This window comes from Cotesia glomerata, linkage group LG9 (genome assembly GCF_020080835.1).
Source record: "Cotesia glomerata isolate CgM1 linkage group LG9, MPM_Cglom_v2.3, whole genome shotgun sequence".
Taxonomy (NCBI): Eukaryota; Metazoa; Arthropoda; class Insecta; order Hymenoptera; family Braconidae; genus Cotesia; species Cotesia glomerata.
In genome coordinates, this window is record NC_058166.1 from 14,726,956 (window position 1) to 14,747,283 (window position 20,328).

The 20,328-nt window shown below is 27.7% G+C and overlaps 2 protein-coding genes across 7 annotated transcripts in view; one reads left to right on the forward strand and one right to left on the reverse strand.

Moving 5' to 3' along the window:
* The window catches only part of LOC123271298 (probable JmjC domain-containing histone demethylation protein 2C), a 193,680-nt gene extending 186,799 nt beyond the window's left edge, over positions 1 to 6,881 (forward strand). For 4 of the 5 annotated variants that reach the window (XM_044737583.1, XM_044737580.1, XM_044737582.1 and 1 more), the window contains exons 18-20: positions 2,111 to 2,585; positions 3,970 to 4,809; positions 5,864 to 6,204. In XM_044737583.1, coding sequence (XP_044593518.1) covers positions 2,111 to 2,585; positions 3,970 to 4,809; positions 5,864 to 6,126 — 1,578 coding nt within the window. In that variant the 3' untranslated portion in view covers positions 6,127 to 6,204. Of the gene's footprint in view, positions 1 to 234; positions 2,586 to 3,969; positions 4,810 to 5,863 lie in introns of all 5 variants that reach the window. The other variant, XM_044737585.1, reaches the window with a different exon arrangement.
* A 1,966-nt stretch (positions 6,882 to 8,847) lies between these two features.
* Positions 8,848 to 20,328, reverse strand: part of LOC123271303 (protein GET1-like) — a 73,825-nt gene continuing 62,344 nt past the window's right edge. Inside the window, exons 1-2 of one of the 2 annotated variants that reach the window (XM_044737592.1) lie at positions 9,777 to 9,795; positions 8,848 to 9,380 (exon numbers count right to left, since the gene is read on the reverse strand). In XM_044737592.1, coding sequence (XP_044593527.1) covers positions 8,879 to 9,380; positions 9,777 to 9,778 — 504 coding nt within the window. In that variant the 5' untranslated portion in view covers positions 9,779 to 9,795 and the 3' untranslated portion in view covers positions 8,848 to 8,878. Of the gene's footprint in view, positions 9,381 to 9,776; positions 9,796 to 20,328 lie in introns of those variants that run through there. The other variant, XM_044737593.1, reaches the window with a different exon arrangement.

The following is a 20,328-nucleotide window of genomic DNA, read 5'->3' on the forward strand; positions in this document are numbered from 1 at the left end:
CAATCACAATACAGATAATAAAAAACGAAAAGGATGCTTGTGTACATACAGACATTTGGGTGAATGGCAAGGGTCAACATTTCGTGGACTTTTATTATTTCCACCTTGTTTGTGTATGCTCAACATGCGTCAATTACCGGAGTCTGCTTGTCCTTGTGTACGTGAAGAACCATCACGTTTATCTGGACGCAATAATAATAATAGCAGTAATAATAATAGTAATAGTGGTTGTAGTAATAATATTAATAATAATAGTAACAATAGTTGTAATAAGACAAGTGATCAGCAAATTTCTACACAATCTTCTTCGGCAGACAGTGGAGAGACTATTAAGATGAATAATTGTAAACCGGTGGTACCTCAAACGAGGCATTCAACGACACAAACTCCCAATGGCATGCACCCTCATAATCATGGACATGCTCATAATAACCACACTGGACACAATCCACATCCTAGATGCACTGGCCATGGGTCTGATATAAAAGGAATTGCCAAACACAATCATGGACATCCGCATTGCCATAAACAAACTGTTGAACAGATACGGAGGGTATCTTGCAATAGTTTGCACACTGGTGATGGTAATTGTTCGGATAGTGGGAGTATTGAAGATTCTTGTTCAACTGGTGGCTCATCATCTCCACGAGATGCTGGTCGGCATTGCGATTGTTGTTATTGTGAAGTATTTGGCCATGGTGTTCCCAGTGTTGCTCCAGTAAGTCGTAATTATAATGAAACTCGAGAACGATTACGGCAATTGTTGACTAAGAAAAAAGCTAAAAAGTGTAATAAAGTTACGGGGTCTACTATTGTTGGTTCGGGATCTACAGCTGCAACTTCTTCGTCTTGTAGTCCTCCTGTAAGTCCAGCTGACACTCCGTCGGATAATTCTGTTACTCGTGGTCGGTCTGATACGCCTTCGACTGTTTCTGAGTTGAGGGATGATCGGGATTTAGATACGTTAATTAAATTTATTGAAGGGGATGTGGGGAGTAGTGGGAAGAAAGATACTAAAAAGAGTGAAAAAAAAGCGAGGCAGAAATTGAAAAAAGCTGAAGAAGCTTTGAGGCTGCAAAAAGAAGAAGCTGATAGGCAGAAAATTGTTGAATTGCAGAAAAAAACTCCCGGTGTTACGATAACTGTTGTTGATCCTAAAAAACCAGCGCAGAAATTGTTGATGAATAAAAATTTACCTGAAGTGTCGATTTTGCCGGCTAATTCTGTACAGAAGAAAATGGTGAAGAATGAAGTTAGGGAGAAGGTTAAGGAGACTGTTGTTGCTGCTAGTGGTAAAAGTAAAAAGAAAAAGAAACAAAAAATTGTTGAACCTGAGCCGGAACCTGAGCCTGAGCCTGAACCTGAACCTGAGCCTGTTCCGTTGACTAAAAAGGAACGGAAGAAATTGAAGAAAGAAATGAAGAAGATGGAATTGCAGAAATTGCAGAATAATAGTAGTGATGCTAATAGTGGAAAAGTTTCTAAAGATCAGCCTCAGATTGTTACTATTAAAAGGGTAATGGAGTCTAATAACGCTGAGCCTACGGTGACGATTACTCTTAAAGGGCAAACACCTGCTGAAGATAAAGTATTATTTACGTTAGTTAATGGACAAACCAAGGAACTATCGAAGGAAACTGGTGGGAAGAAAAAGAAAAAGAAGAAGGGTCAAGCTCAAGATGTTCAAGCTCAAGCTCAAGCACAAGTACAAGCTCAAACTCAAGTGCAAGTTACTCAGATTCAAGCGAAGAGTAGTAATAAGGAGAAAGATAAGGGTAAAACGAAGAAAGAAGAAAAGAAGAAGGCACAGGCACTAGCGAAAATTCAAGATCAAGATCAACGGCAATTACAAAGTAATAATAAAGGACAAAATCAAGCTCAGGCACAAGTTTCGAGTGAAATAAAAAGTAAGAAAAAGGATAAAAAGAATGCCGAGAATAAACAACCACAAAATGTTTCCCAGCAACAAAATAGCACAAAGAAAAATCAATCTGAAGTTAGTAATAAAGGAAAAAAACAGAAGACTGTTACTCCACTTACTGAGATTAAGGTACAGACTAATGTTAATAGTAACACTAATATTAAGGTTAATGAGGCGGGGAAGAAACAGCAACAGCAGCAACAATTACAACAGCAGCAGCAACAGCAACAGCAACAGCAAAAGAAGAAGAAAGATAATCAGAAGAATAATAAACAAGCTAAGCAAGCACAATCACAGCAAACAACACCTGTTAGTAGTAATACTAATCTGAGTAATAATAATAATAGTAATAATAATAGTAATAGTGGGAGTTCAACGCATGGTCAAGCTAAAGATATGACAAGGATAAATATTGAAAATCTTAAATTACCACCTGGTATTACGATAACAAAGGTTGATGTTCCTGTGAAACCATTTCCAATAAAATCAACTCCACTTGCTAAAGCTACTAACAATACTCCGCCAAATAAACAGGCGACGATAATTGCATCTCCAATGTCAGCTGGAGGAATTCATGGAAGCTATGGTGGTCCTCAAGCTGGCGCTAATGTTATTGTCGTTGATACTGGGAAACTCAAGCAGGATCTTAATCCAAATGACAAAGGTAAGTTTTTTTTTTTTATTTTGCACGATTCATAAGCGAAGCGTTGTGGTAGTGCTCTACTCTCGACATTTCAAAAAAAGAAGTTTTCTCGAAACTGAAATTGTTTTTTTTTACTTATATCGTACTTACAGGTTAATCTGAGTGTACCAATATCAAGTCAAATAATTTTGTTTAACATAGTAAATAATAGCATTAAAAATAATTTTCTCTGGACTTCCGTGTGTCTGTGTTTATGGATTGGTGTATGTGGCAGGGAAATTGCTTGAAGAAATAATCCTACCGGAATAATTTTTTTTAATTATTTAAAATAGCACACTAAGGACTTTCTCAATTAATATGAGCGTTCAATTCACTGTCGTTTAATTATTATTTATAAAAAACTAAGATACGTTTGTGTGTTTGTATGAAAATTATTAATTTCAAATAATAATTACATCTGTATTATTAAGAGAATAAGCAAAATTTTTCGGCCAGTGTATTTATATGATAAAATGGGTTTTTATTGTTAAATTTAGTATCGTTGGAAAAGTCTTAACCTGGAGTTGTGCCTTTTCAAGGTTTCATATCATTCTCACCAATAGTCACCTGCATTCGAAAATGATTTATCTCTAGATACATAATTAAGAAATGACCTTGTATCTTGTAAACTATTGACATTTTTAAAGATATAAGCTCATCCCAATGTTGACATTCGTCAAGACCTCTTATTTGAGTACCCACATCAATTTTTCATATATTTATATGTATATATGAAAAATATATCAAAATGCATGTGGGTACTCAAATGAAAGCTCTTGATGAGTGTAACATCGGGATGAGCTTATATCTTTAAAAATGTCAATCATTAAGAACTAACATTGCTATTTTGTCAACTAATGACATTTTTAAAGATATAAGTTCATCTCGACATCACACTTATCGAGACCTTTCATTTGAGTACTCACATCAATTTTTCATATATTTTATATATTTATATATTTCGCAAATACCATATATATAAAATATATAAAAAATGCCTTGTGGGTACTTAAATGAAAGGTCTTGATGAGTAAAACATTGGGATGAGCATATATCTTTAAAAACGTCAATATTTAAAAAAGTACAGTGCAATTTAACAAAAGTCATTATTTAATAAAGCAAAATTTCATTTGTTAATAGTTCACAAGTCACGGCAGTCACATAGTGGCTGCAAGGTTACTAGTCTTTATATATTAAAAGTAGGATTAAATACGTTTTACTTTGAAACCTGTTTAACTACTGGGTACTTTAGCTTATTTTATTTTAATCAATTTTATTGTGGAAAATAAGATTATGAGGCGTGCAATTTTGGATTTTCCAAAATTTTTTTTTAGTTATTAATATTAATAATCGATGATATTTTTAGGAGCTTCCAAAGAGCCAAGTAAATCGAGTAAAAAGAAGAAGAAGAAGAATGCAGCAGCAGCAGCTGCTGCCGCCAAGAATTCATTGCAAAATAATTCACAATCTAACGACAACTCGGAACGTTATCAAAATGATGAATTAGCGCGTATTGTTCACAATCCCGGATCCAATATGGTGACTATCCGTAATCCTGCATTCGGATCGTTACCAAAAGTTGAACCAGTTCAACAACAAGCAGCTATTATTAAACTGTCTGACAATGGGATGGTAACAATACGAAGTCCAGCCTTGCAACATGCCTTGAACAATGGTCTTACACCTCCGCCAAAACCCGATTTTATAGTGAAAGGTGAATTTTTGAATGAAAATAACAAACCCGCATCGGGACAAAAAAGTGCAAATATATCTTCGAGCTTAGCTGATCTAAGAAGTCGTCTCACACCCGATTGTACTGGTATCACTGGTCTTGCTAATATACAAATAAGTAAAGTAACTAGTGGGCAACAAGTGATACCTGAGAATGGTATTAATTTAAAAGGAACCAGTGTTACATTAACAAAGGTCAAAAATCCAGATGTTAAATGTGATTTTGTTGGTGTTTCTTCTACTGTTGCCAATATAACAATCCCTCCGACAAATTCTCCTGGTGGTTTACCACATGAGCTCTCGTCAAATAATATTCCTAATGATTTTAATCAACATCAGCCGTTGCAGCATCATCAGCACCATCAACACCAGCAAGATCAGCAACAACAGCAGCAGCAGTCATTAGCGAAAGGAAAAAAAAAGAAAAAGAAAGGAAATGGTGCTAGATCATGCGGCGATGACTGGAATCTCGTTGGTGAGAATAAAAGACAAATATAAAATAGATTATTGATATATTTTTTTTAAAAATAACAAGTATTGTTAATTTTATTTTTTACATCAATATTTTTTTATACTTAAAAGTTTAATAACGCGCATGAAGGTTTTTATAATTACTATTTAACAGTTGTAAATTGTTATTTAAATGCAATAGTACAAAATAATTTATAGACGGATTTTGTGATAAATAATGATAATGATTAACAATACAATACCAAACAAATAAGTTTAAGTACTTAAATAAAAATTTAAACTTTTTTTTTCCACAAAAAATTTCTATTTTTTTTTTTTAACCACCAAAATTTTTTATCATTAAAGTATTTATTTTGGATCACACTGAAGTTGACAGACATTAAAATTTTTTTTAGAATTTTATAGCAATTAAATTAGTATAAAAAAAAAAATTAATTAAAAAATTTCACATGGGAAAATTAATATAAATTATAAGTGAAAATCCGACATCTGAAAATTTTTATAATTTTTTTTAATGAAAAAATTATAAAAAAATTAAAAGAAAAAATTTCATAATACTAAAGTTAGCCGACGTTTTTAATTTTTTGATTTTTTTTTAATAATTAAATCAGAACAAAAAAATATTTTTTTAAAATTGCACTTACAGTTTTTCAAGTTTTTAACAATTGACAATTTTTTTTCTTTTTTTTTTTGTAGTCATTTTTTCAATAAAAAAATTTTTTTTAATTTTTAAAAGTCGGCTAACTTAATTTTCATAAAATTTCACATATAGAAATTTTGAAAAAATACCTGTGGAATTTTTTTAAAGTATTTTTTTACTTGTAATTTAATTTTTTTAATGAAAAAATTATTATAAAAAATTTCACATATAGAAAATTTAAAAAATTACCCATGGAATTTTTGAAAAGTATTTTTTTACTTGTAATTTAATTAATAAAAAAAAAATAAAAAATTGTTGAACGTCGGCTAATTTTAGTATCATACTTCAGTATCATTTATTTTGGCTGTAATTATTTTATAAGTAGGAGTTGTGTATATTGAGAGGATGTCTTTTCCAGAGAGCGTATTCACGCCGAAAGATATAGACGAGGATGGAGAGATGGACGACGCAGAACGTGAACTGGAGGCATTCAAACGTTTCTGTCTGCAGTCAGTACCACCGCCGAGAAAAGAAAAAGTTAAGCTTAATATCAAGGACATTGTTCTTAAGAAAAAATCGTCATCTTCATCCTCATCTTCTTCATCATCATCTTCGTCGTCTTCATCATCTTCATCGTCATCAACTTCTTCAGCAGCCGCGGCTATAATTGCTGCTAATTAATTATTTTTTATTTGTTATCATTCATTAATTTTTTTTATCGGTAAAACAAATACTGCCATATCAGTAAAATATTTTATTAAATTGAAACAAAAATTTGAATAAAGTTAAATTAGATTGCTTCGTTGTGGTAAGCAATTGATAATTATTAATATTTTATACATGGTATAAAATAAATTGAGTCGTTAATGACTTATTAAATTTAATGGTCAATAATAAGTCGATTATATTTAAATTACTAAATATTTCATATTGAATTTGATATGCATGGAGACTGAAGAAGTTTAAATAAATTTATTATGAGACTTTGCACGTGTCAATATTTATTTATTTTAAATAAATATTAATTAAATAAGACACGTTGTGAGAGAGATCAAGACAAGCTGGAAAAGCTTATACGTCCGTACTCCAAAATGATCTAAATAAATAATTAAGATCTTAATTGAAGTTATTTCATAAATAAATTAATGAAAAAACTTAAAAAAAAAATATTTAAAAAAAATGACCGACAATTAAGTCACAAGGCAAGCATTTTGTACTACGAGCTTTAGATTTAATAATTGTATATGTATTGTATGTATAGTTAATTGAAATAATTATAAGTAAAGGTATAATTGTTCTATCAAATAATAATGATGATGATAATAAATTGTTTTTGATAAACAATAATTACCTCAACAAAATTTGGTGATTTAGTATCGTAAGAGTTAGTTTTTTTTTTTTTGTAATTTTTACACGCCAACTTTTTTACGTAACTAAATCACTGGAAAGTAGGAATTAAATATAAATAATTATTATTATAAATTTTAAGGTCTATAATAATTAAGTAAAAAAAAAATTGATAATTTTTTTGCTGTTTTTTTAATTAAATAAAAGTTATTATAAAAAAATATAATGGCTACTAATTGTTTAATTAATATTTATATTAAGTATTTAATTAATCTTTGATTATTGTAATTGTTTTATATTAATAATTCATCTGTGGAACGTGAGTAATTGAAATAAATTTAAAGTTGGATGGATTGTCGCAACTAAGACATGAGGTGAAGATAAAAAATTTAATTCAATTTATATTCATCGTCATCTAGGATACGTGAGGGTAGATTTTTATTTTAAAGGTGTATATAATTATTTATTCGTAATACATATGTCAAGTGTGTGTATGTTTTTATGCATATTTTATTTGTGTACATATGTGGACAAGGCATAACATGGATTGGCGCCAGATTGGCGCATCCAATATATTTTCTAGTCTCGTGAACTCTAAGTTTATTATTTTATTTTATAATTAAGGTAAGAAATTTCATAATCTGTTATAAGTATTATTTTTTTTTTTTTTAATTTTAGTGAAGAAAATAGATAGCAAGGATGAAGATACTTACAGAAGAAGTAATTTTAATCTTTAACACTTGAACATAAGTATAAATGATAATTCCAAGAGTAATGTACAATTATACTATCAGTATAATTTCCTGCTGGTTTTTGAATGGTACCTTCCCGTCAAAACGCTCGAAATTTATTATTTTCAGTAGAAAAAAAATATTTTTTCTGAGTATTTGGTTATATTTTCATTTCAAAATTTTTATTTATAATAAATAAAAAATTTATAAAATTATGTCCCCAAAATTATCACTTTTATGTTGACATTTTAATTTCTAAAAAAATATTTTTTATAGTGATTTAAATAAATTCTAATTTATTGTAAGATGAAAAAATTTTTTTAAATAATTAAGAATATAAGAGAAAAATATTTTTCTTATAACAGAAAAAAATAAAAAAAAATTTGTTAAATTTAGGGAAAATTTTTTTTCGATTCTTCATTAACATTGAGATATACACCAGCATATTTGTGTGTATATATGATTGGATATGTTCCAGAAGCAGTTAACCAGAAACTAAAGTACGGTGAGATGAAAGGAAAGATTATCGGTCAGTATACAAGACACGAGAATTTACAACGGCGACGGTTTTTAGTGTCGTTTAAATTATTTATTCAAGTCTGCTGCAAGTTTTCCACAACATTACAATGTTTACAATCACTTTATTTACTTGTTTATAACAATCACTTGCGAGTGTTTTTAACAAACAAGTTAAATTTAAACAAGTGAACCAGAAAAATATAATTAAATTAACTTTAAGTTTAAGTATCAAAATGAAACCACAGTATTAATTTTTTTTTAATTAAAAAATTATCATAAATGCATTCATCTATCAATTTTTTGGATTTTTGTAATAACTAAATTTTTATGAAAAAATTTGAATCAAAAAATTCTACACTTAAAAATTAAAAAAAATTACAAGTGCAAATTTTTTATAAATATTTCTTTTTTATAATAAAAATTGTCAGATGTCTGCTAATTTAATTTTTTTTTTAGAATCAATAGTTTTAAGACTTATGATAAATTTATAAATGATCCTAAAATCAACGGACATTTAAAAATGTTTTTAATTTTTTTCATTAAAACCAAAAAAAATATTTATAAAAAATTGCACTTTTGTAAATGTGGAATTTTTATTTTTTTGTAACAATATTTTTGATGAAAAAAAAATGAAAATTAAGTTAGCCGACATCTAAAAATTTTTAGAATTTTTTTTATTGAAAAAATTATTACGACAAAGTGCAATTTTAAAAAAATATTAAGTTCTAATTCAATAGTTAAAAATAACTCAAAAAATTAAAAATGTCGGTTAATTTTGGTAATATTGAAATAAATCCTAAAAATGGTCAAATGTCTGCTAATTTTATTTTAATAATTTATGAAACAAGCGATTTAGACATTACAAAAGTGGTGATACCCATCCACATAAATAATGAAATAGAATCATTGTAAATTCCTGGCCAGCTTAAAATACTATTAATTGGCCACAGTGTACCTTTAGGTAAAACAATAACTGGCTCATTTCTCCAGAAATAAAGCAAAACTGCCACCGCAATTCCATTAAATAATTTTGCGAAATAAATTAAAAATATTTGAATTTTGTTTCTTGTAGACACGCGGGCCGTCATACCATCGGCGTAATTTTTTTTTAATAATGTGTGCCGGCGTTGAACTCTGGTGTATTTCGCAAACTCGTCGACCATCGATATGCTTGCCATTTCTTGCTCTAATTGTTGCATTTCATTTTTAATTGCCGCTTCGCTTGGACTTTCTGCATACATCCATGATATTATGGACTTTATTAATACCGGAACTGTTTGTGCGAACAGACAGATTCCAGTTGATATAATTAATAAATTGTTCATTTTTTTAACTGACCTGCAACAAATAAAATTATTTGAGTTAATTTAATTGTATAAATTTAAATGATACTTAATTTAATAGACATCTAAAAATTTTTAAAATTTTTACAACAATTAAATTATAATGAAAAAAATTCTACATGTAGAAATTTTAAAAAATTATAAGTGCAAATTTAAAAAAATATTGTTTTTTACAATACTTGATTTTTTATAAAAATTTCAAGAATTTTTAGATTTTTGCTAATTTCAATCTCATTAAATTTAATAATAAATTATAAATAAATACACATTTAGTCTTGTAAGCTATTACATTTTTTAATATTTATAAATAAAAATAATTTAAAATATTTACCAGAAAAAAAATTATTTCGAGTAAAAATTAAATAAATAATGTTTAATGTTTTGTATTTACATATCGTGTTTATTTTGACGTTTTTAGGTTATAACCTAAACATGACTGACTTAAGTACATTACAGGTTAAACGTTATATATTTTTCATGGATTGGTTCAATAATTATCCACGAAAATGGGTTGCAGTCAACTAGTCAGACTAACAACATTCCGAATTAATAAATTACTAGAACTTAGAAAGTAAATATTAAATGTAATTTAAAATAATTAATTTTACAAATATTAAAATTCCGAAAAATATAATCTTAAACAAAGAAAAAACTAAAGCTATATTAATAGAATCTTTCAAAGTCACTAAGTCTCAATAAATTAAAAAACATAACAACGAAAATTTATACGCCAAAATGAATGAACAGACGAACACTCATTTAGCCGAAAAATGTCAATAATTTTATATTTAGATTAGAAAGTTTTTTAAATTAATTATTTTAATTCATTTTATTTTAATTTACAAGCATGTATGGAAAACACTCAAATTTCATGATTGTAAAGGTGGACCATCTAAGAAAAATTTCCAATTTTTTGGATGAGTAATTTTCGGCCGAATCATTATTCGGATAGATGAGTACTTATTCGGATAAATATACTTCGGAACAACCCTTTTTCGAAATCAAATTAATTTTAACTCTTGAGGAATATAAGATTTATACTTACTTTTATTCGATAACCCGATGTTTTATAATTTACAAAATTGTTTTTCGGCTGGTATTCTAATTAAGCTAATGTAATTTATAAACTTTGATTGTAGCGGAATTTTAAATTTTCTAGAGTTTTAATAATTCGGAATGTTGTCGATCTGACTAGCTGACCGCAATCCACGAAAATATGCGTCTATAGTTTGAATATTAAAATACTGGTTTTAAAAATTTAGAGCAAATTTGAAGAATAAAAATTTTTTAATGAAAAAGTTTAAATAAGACTTTGAATTTCTGTGGAATCAATATCAATTGCGTAGTAATGGATAATTTCCGTCAGTTGAAATAAAATGTAATTTTTTACGTAACTAAAGATTAAGCATGACTTTTCTTCTTGAAATTTGAATTTTACACAATTTATATATTTCACAAATACCATATATACCATACCATACCATATCTAATAATGATAGAAAAATCGTGTACATAATTATTATATCTAAACTAAATAAGTACTTTTATATTCGATAAATTAATATTATTAGATATGAATATTAGTAGTGTTTTTTTTTTCAAATTTTTTATTATAAACAAATATGTACGTATAAATAAATTTGAAGATGGTATTTATTAAATATCACGGTGAATGTTTAACCAAAGACCATTTTCACTAGTTGTAACCATACTTCGTATATATACTAAATTTTATTGGATTAGTTGTTTCATCAGGAAGTTTAACTCGATGACTTTTTAAAAAAGATATCAATCCAAATTTAATTAATAGCTTGGCAAAGTCCATACCTATTAAATGAAAAAACAAATACATTGTTTTTATTGTAATTAATAAATTAGCAATTAACCCTTCAGCACTCTCGCTATGAGATTTTCTCTCACGCTCATCAATAACTCAAATTTTCTTTCAAATTTCAAATGGAATGACTATGTGATTTTTTTTCTATCTGTCAAAACATTAATATTATTTCAGATTGCAATATTATTATTTTAATTGTTCTATACTATAAAAAAATAATAGTATATTACACACCTAGGGAAGTAAAGTAAGAAATGTCTCAGATCACATGTAATTGTTGTCCGAGGCGAAGCCGAGGTCAACAAACATGTGATCTGAGGCTTTCTTATTTACTTCCCGTGGAGTGTATACTATTTTTTTGTCCGACGAAGGCGGAAAGCGGCAACTTTGTTTAGCGCAGCGGGACGAAAGTTGCCACTTTCCGCCCGGAGGGCAAAAAAATTTATTTTTTGTTTGAAAATTTCAAAAATTATCATATTGTACCAAAAAAAGGTTGATTTACATAAAATATGTTAAATTACCAAGTCACTAGAATTATTCTTATATTAAAATTATCATCTAATATTATTATTAAGATTATCCATAATTATTATGAAGTGAATACTTATAATTACTATTAATATTTATCAATATGAATATTTGAAGTTATAACACAAAATTAATTTTTTTAATATCTTTACTTAAATAATAATTTTAAATTATTAGTTATGATTATTTTAAATTAAGTCACTAAAATTATTCTTATATTAAAATTATCATCTAATATTATCATTAAGATTATCCATAATTATTATTAAATGAATGCTTATAATTACTATTAATATTTATCAAAATGATTATTTAAAGTTATAATAAAAATTATTCTGTTGTTTTCATAACACTAATTATTTTTTTTAATATCTTTACTTAAATAGTAATTTTAAATTGTATTTTTTCTTGACTGGGGGGGGGGGCTCCCCTGGACCCCTTCCATGATTACCTACGATGCTATTGCATTAAAAGATTCGCGAACTTTCGGCTTGGCAGGAGAAAAAATAGTATGTGTGACACGGGACGAAAGTACTACATCCTCACCCGCGTGTTTGCCACCCTCGCCTTCGGCTCGGGTGGCAATCACACACGCGGGACAGAATGTAGTACTTTCGTCCCTTGTGGCACAATATACTATTATTAACTCTGTAAGATATTTTCTCATCGCAATGGTAAAGTAGGGGGGTCAGAATTTAAAAAATCGGGTCTGATCGGTACAGTTCGGAGGTTCCCGTAAGAGTGCATTTGTGTTTGGATGTATTATTTTTAAATAAGTCAATTTATTTTTTGTTTTAAGAAATTTATTTTATTTAAGATTTTTTAAATTAAAGGGACTATAAGCATGCGTGCGCTTCCACATAAGGCGTGAGAGTTTTTCTCATCGCGCGAGTAATGATAGTAAATCGTTTTGCGAGATCGCTGAAGGGTTAAGGGGAGAAATACATGTAGAAGGCCGTTTTCATGCTGATTTTCAATAATTTTTTTAAGGTATAAAAAATTAATATTATTTATTGAAACTATCAGGTTAATTTATACATATATTTATGAGTATTTTTTCGTATTAAGCAACAATATAACTTAATAAATAGCGGAAATATCAGCTAATACACATCGTAGGTTGTCATCCGACTTCCCAGATAGCAAAATGACGTATTAAGTTATTCCGAATGAGCTCAGATTTCTGATTTGGACGTCAGAGTCTACGTCTAAAAGACGTCTTTAAGACCTTCTGAAGAGGTCGAATGCGCCGCTTATTGTAGACTTTAAGAACTCATCAAAACGAGCTCTTAAAGAGCTCTTTTTTTTGAACTCGCACAAATGAATGATTTTTTATCTCTATACGCTATTATAATGATAACAATAATAAGAACACAACAAAAATAATATTAATAATAATAATAATAATAATAGTAAAAGTAAATTATGAAAAACAATTCAGAGTCTCATGAAGCACCGATGCTGATTTCGAGTGTTTATTATTTTAGTTAGACCTAATATTGTCGGTTTAAAGAGAGAAAGTGAAAATCGCAATTGCCGTAACTAAGATTTGAACCCGAGTCGCGCGCGTGCTAGATCGATACCTAACCCCCTACGCTGTTCAAACGATATGTCGTTACAAATCTCATTATTCTTATAAGCTAAGTTTATATAAGGTAAAAGCCCCAATAGATGATCACGTACCAGTATATGATCACTCCATGTATTTGTATATCTATATTCACAAATATAGGTATACAAATACACGGAGTGATCATATACTGGTACATGATCATATATTGGGGCTTTTACCTTAGTGATGAAATGTTGCGATCATTGTCTATATTATTTATTCTATTTGATACTGTGTATCGATAGAGAAAAAGTAACTTTTACGAATATTTATATACTAAAAAATATTCAAAAGTCTACCTGTAATATTTTTTTAAATAGTCTATATAAATTTTGTTTACTTTTCACAATATAAAATCTAATAGATAAATTAATGAATATTAAAAATTCAACAATAATTAATAAGTATATAGTTATAAGATATCGTTAAATTCGAATAAAATGTTTAAAATTGATACATGCAAAGTACTCCTTAAATGTAGAAAGTTCACATAATTTTTTCTCGAAGAGCTTAAAAACGTCATTGGTGCAATTTTAAGCGCCTAAGTATGGAATTAGCGGGAAGTTGCAGGGATGGCCTTCAGGGTCAACCGTTTTTCTAATTTTCTTCCGAAAATATTGGGGCTAATTTTTTTCTCAAGTATTGCCGTTGATTTCCCTCTAAAGTAAGAAGATGGCAGGATAACGGTCCTGGGGATCCTTTCTGATCATTTCTGATCCTTTCAGATTTCTTGACATTCCCTGATTTATAAAAGAGCCACATATTCACGGAAAAAAAAGTGGCCTTAAAATCTCATCAGGTGATACAAAAATTGTATCACCTGTGAAGTCAACAGAAGTGATACTAAATTTACGCCACCCGGTGATACAATTTTTGTATCTAATGTATTTTAAATGGGACTAACTTAACGGTAATATTCATACCCTCAAACCTTGAAATAAATTTTTCAAGACAATATTCTTTTAGCATTGAACATACAAAGTCATCAGCCATGTTATTTTCACGTTTTTTTTTTTATAACAAATTCTTAATAAATAAAAAAATGCATACGACACAAAACATCAACAACAAATATAATCTATACAATATTCAGGCGCATGCGTGTAGCGCACTTATAATTTACTTCACTGTGATGTGGAATCTACATCACGGTGATACAATATTTGTATCACCTCAAACCAAAACTAACGCCACTCGTACAATCAGATTTTTACATCATTAGTGATGCAATTTTTAAATCATCTTTTTTTCCGTGTTCTGGAAGATACTGATCTTATCAATTCTTGATCTCGGATTATTAAAATAGGCGAATGAAAACAGAAAACACCAAAAAATGGTGAATCGAACCAGCTATACATTTCTTCTTTCATCACATCTGCCCGTACAAAAAAAATTTTAGTTCATGGTGAATTTCCGAATGAACTTCAGATTGTGAAACAAATATGAATTTCATAATGAATTTCACGGCGAATTCCAGCTGAATTTCATGATGAATTGGAAACAAATTGTTTATAAAACTAATTTTTTTTTTAATCTATAAAAAAATATTCGCAGTCAATTATATAGGAATTTTTAGTTTAATTTATACTGACTCATAATTTACGATTCTTAAACTTCTATCTGGATAAATTTATTGGAGTAAAAGAACACAAAATGCAAAATACTATTTCTAAATTCATCATGAATTTCACGGTGAATTCCAGCTGAATTTCATGATGAATTTCAAAATATTATTTTGCACATTTATTTATTTCTTAATAAAGTTTACAACAAAATAATAATTATATAAAAATTACAATACACAGATAAAGATTTCTTCTTAAAAATAAAGGAATTAAGCGCAATAAAATAAAATGACCTTAGTAAATAACATAAATTGTAATGATCAGTATTTTATTATTTTACAGAATCCAAGAATATTAATTTTAATAAATGATGTAAATTCGGCGTAAATATCAGTTAAAATCCCCATATTAATTAAACACCCAAAGAATTTATTAAGAAATTAACGTCGGAAGAATGTATTACTCGGGGATAGGAATAGAAGTGAAAAAATAAAATAATAAAAGATAAGAATTAGTGAAGATAATAATAAAGCGTTTGAAAAGAAGTTTAAGAGTACGCGTGTGTTTACTTCTTTGCACACTTTTCTTATTTGTGACTTCTTATTTACATTCCTGAGATCTTTAGATGTGCAGTGTAAAATGTGCAATGACAGTGCACGTTGCCTGCGAATTTAAAGAGAGTCTAACTATTTTACCATCGTACATTACACATTTCACAGCGCACAGTTAAGTACGGACTTACTGAAAAAACCAACTCGAGATTATTGTATTGTACAAGTTTTATTTGGCCTTGACGTTGTTGCTCTTTCAAGGTTCGCAAACATGCTGAAAATTACTAATATATTTATTGTTAATTTACATATTATATCCAACTCGGAATATAATTACACTACATATGCACTATCATCCTTTATTTTTATAGTTATCGCAATTGAAATTTACATTTTTGAGTCTTTATTTTTATCATAACATTAATACGCATGTAAATGATATTAATAAGTGAAAAAAATATTGTAGTTTTAAAAAATTAATTTTTACTTAACTAATATTCAACAAAAATTTTTTCTTCTGATATATCGGAAGATCATTGAGCGAGAATTCATTTATGAAAAAAAATTAGTTTTACAATTTAATTATAAAATATTTTATAAATTTTTATTCTCTTTTTAAAATTCAATAAAAATTTATAAAAATATAAGTCTATTAATAATTTTAATTTTTTTAAATCTATATTATTAAGAGAATAAGCGAAATTTTGTCATCAGTATATTTATATAATAAAAAGGTTTTAATGGTTAAATATAGTATCATTGGAAAGATCTTTAATTATTAGAAAGATTCTTATCATTCTCACCAATAGTCAATTTATGATGATAATTATTTAGACTGCATTCAAAAATGCTCTATCTCTAGATACATAATTAAGAAATGACCTTGTATCTTGAGAACTATTGATATTTTTAAAGATATAAGCTCATCCCGATGTTACACTCATCAAGACCTTTCATTTAAGTACCCACATCAATTTTTCACATATTTTATATATTTATATATTTCACAAATACCATATATATAAAATATATAAAAATTACCATGTGGGTACTTAAATAAAAGGTCTCGATGAGTGTAACATCGGGATGAGTTTATATCTTTAAAAATATCATAAGTTGACAAAATATAATATAATTTCTTAATTATTAACATTTTTAAAGATATAAGCTCATTCTAATGTTACACTCATCGAGACCTTTCATTTGAGTACTTAGATCAATTTTTCATATATTATATATATGTATATATAAAAAATATATCAAAATGCATGTGGGTACTCAAATGAAAGCTCTTGATGAGTCTAACATCGGGATGAGCTTATATCTTTAAAAACGTCAATAGTTAAGAAATTACAGTGCAATTCAACAAAATTCATTATTTACAAAGTAAAATTTTATTTATTTATAGTTCACAAGTCATGGCAGTCACCTAGTGACTGCATTTACTCGATTATACATATATAAATGTATACAAAATTTTTTTTTTTAATTGATAACAACGAAGAAAAATACTCGCGGAAATTTATCAATTTTTCAAAATTTTTTTCATACATTTGTAAAATTATAATTATATATAATTTAAAAAAAATACTCAATAAACCATGAGAAAATTTTTCTATTTAGAATTCAAATGATTGGATTTAAAATTTTTAAAAGAGAGCGTAATTTATTTATCAAATGATAACCTTGAAGTCTTTAATTTATTTTTAAAAATATTTGAACGATTTTTACTGTAACCAAAATGTGAAAAAAAGCATCAAATACTTGAAAATCTGTGAATAACTTTACGAATAATCTAAGAGATTATGTCTGCAAAAGCTGGAGAAAGACATTCCGTTCTGCTAATCTACTTCGTGGAATGCGAATCCTACGTACTCATTTATTTTATTTTGTTGCATTTTCCGTCAAATTACTCGAGTTATTTTTGTAATTAAATAATTTAAAATTAAATAATTACTTATTGAGTTTTTATTTAAATTTCACAAAGTATTTGAACAATAAAGGATTACAGGCCGCATATATATATATTTGATTAAATATTCAAAATTTAAAGGTCAAGATATTCATAATTAGAATAAAAAATAAAAGCGATGAAAATAACAAATTAGATGAAAAAATAGCTTTAATTGATAATAAATCATTCGAAAGTTGTCATGGTGAAGTTTGCGTGCGCTTCACGCGAAACATTAAATAATTATCTCGGATATAATTCAATAATTTTCTGGGAATTATAAATTACAACTTGGAGAGACAGTTGTTATTATTATAGGTAGTTATCCCCAGTGTCATTAGCGACGTTTGTCAGTCACCTACTGTAGTGTGTTGCTTTGTACCGTAAATTTTATTTTATATATAATTATAATGATAAAAGAATAAGAATAAGTTTTAGCTATCTTAAGCTCTGTTTCACTTTACACGCTCTTTTATTTTCATCTAGGTCTATTCTTGTTTCCTAACAGTTTATAAAGATGCTACGATGCTCTAATAACAATAATAATGTTCCGCTGAAATTCTTACGGGATAAGTGCATCTAATTTTAGGATCAAACAAAAAAGGTATTACAAGAACTTTAATAAATTTAAACTTTTGTATTCAAGGAATAAATATTACTAAAAAATATTAGTCAATTTTTTTTATGTATTTCAAAAAAATTATTTTTCATCAAGAGAAAAATTCTTGAATTAAGAAAAATTTTTTACACAGAAAAAAAGGTTCACTTGAGCCAAGAAAATATTTTTTTTTCTAATTATTTTCTTGAGCGAAAAAAAAATTTTTTTTTTACAATAAATTTCACTTATTCCAACAAAATTAATTCTCTTACTTTAAAAAATACGTATCTTGATCCAAGAAAATTTATTTGTCAAGAAAGTCTTGTTGTTTTGAGAAAATTCAGCCTCTTGCTCCAAAAAATTTAGTTCTTGATAGAAGTAAATTTTCTTGTCTTGAGAAAATTTCTCTTGCTCCAAAAAATTAAATATTAAGATAAAAGTAAATTTTCATTAATATTTTTATTAATTAACATGTCAAATGGGAAGATCAAATAATATAAAATCATTTTTTTTAATTCAATATGTATAATTGCACGCTAAAATAATATAAAATGGGTATCAAATATTCAAGAGAAAAATTTTCTCAAGGTGAGAAAATTTTTTTCTCAGCTGAAGTAGGTGGCGTTGCTTCCCTAAAGTATCTGAAAATCCTAATCAAATATAAAAATTTATTATGTCAAGTATTTATGATAATTTGAATTAAGAAAAAATTACTTCCACCAAGAATAGAATTTCAACAAAAATTTTTACTTCGCCTAACACAACTTCGGTTTTCCTTCAGGCACCCGAAAATTTTCTTGAGCCAAGAATTTTGTTCTCCAGTCAAGAAATTTTTTTTTCTGTGTAGTACATATTAAAAATTTTTCTACTCAAATCAAAAAGATGAATTTGTTCAAAATTAGTTACTTGATTTAAGTAAATTTTTTTTTCTATGTAGAAAATATACCATCTGTTGCTTTAATACAAATTAAATTATTTAGATAAAAAAATTATTAGCCAAGATTTTTTTGTAGGATTAGTTTCACCCTAGTCTGTATTAAAATTAAATTTTTTTAAAAATAAAATATGATATTAATTAAACCTCACTGCACCTCAAATGACATTAGACATAATCCCGAGTCACAATAAAAAAAATGTCTCGTCTACCATATCCATAAGCGTCCGCTATTTTTTTCTTCCGCGGTATCTCTGATCTTTCTTGGTAGTATGTTTTGTATTATCAAATTAAAAAAATTTTTTTTCGCTATTAAAATTGTAATAATTTAATATTTTTAAAATAAATCTGAATAATTTTTAATAATGATAATTAAAAAAACGTAACTCTTCTTCATAAATTTTATTATTAATTTATTTACTTGACTTTAATTAAAATTTTTATACAATTTTTGTTATTCCCATACCTTAGTAATTACTATTTATTTTTTTAACTCAAAAATAGATTGACTACTTAGTCGTTTGCTTCCTAGCCGTAATCATACCGCAAAGAACTTCAAACTACGTATTTAACGTATTCTTCATTTCATTTCTTTTTATTACATTTCACTTTTTAACGCAATCCAGCACATGAAGAAACCTCGTATGAATGCGAACATGAGTGAAGGAGGTGGAGCGAAATCTGACGCCAAAAGGGATCGATTTGTCCGCGATCGCGAGCGTGACGACTCGAAAAAAATTTAACTGAAAAGAGACCAAAAAAATTTGAACCCGTTCAGTTGAAATAAAAATCACATAATATGGGATATGTCTTGTCGGCATGTCTTAAATTTAAGAATAAAAATCAATTCTTTTTATATAACAGAAAATATATATCATATCTTCGTGATGTATTCTGATAGAAAAGTTCATTTAAGAGATATAATCTTTTCAAGAAAATTATTTCGAAGATAACTGTTCTCTTGCTTAAGTAATTTCTGGTTTTTAATTTCGTCATCTTGAATCGAGAAATCTGTATCTTCGATTGGTAACTACTAATGTCACTCTATTTAAAAGTATATTATCTTCAATCGGTACAATCAAATTATTTATTCAAGAACCATTTTCATGAGCAATAATTTTATTTTCTTCAAGAATTATAAGTTTTTGTTTCAATAATTAGTGTCTACACGGAAAGAAAATTATGGGAACTATTCCCATAATTTTATGGGAACAGTTCCTAGGTAATTATAGGAACTATTCCCATGAATTATGGGAACTGTTCCCATAATTATAGGAAATTTTCCCATGAATTATGGGAACTGTTCCCATAATTATAGGAAATTTTCCCAGAATTATGGGATAATTTCCCATAATGATGGGAAAATT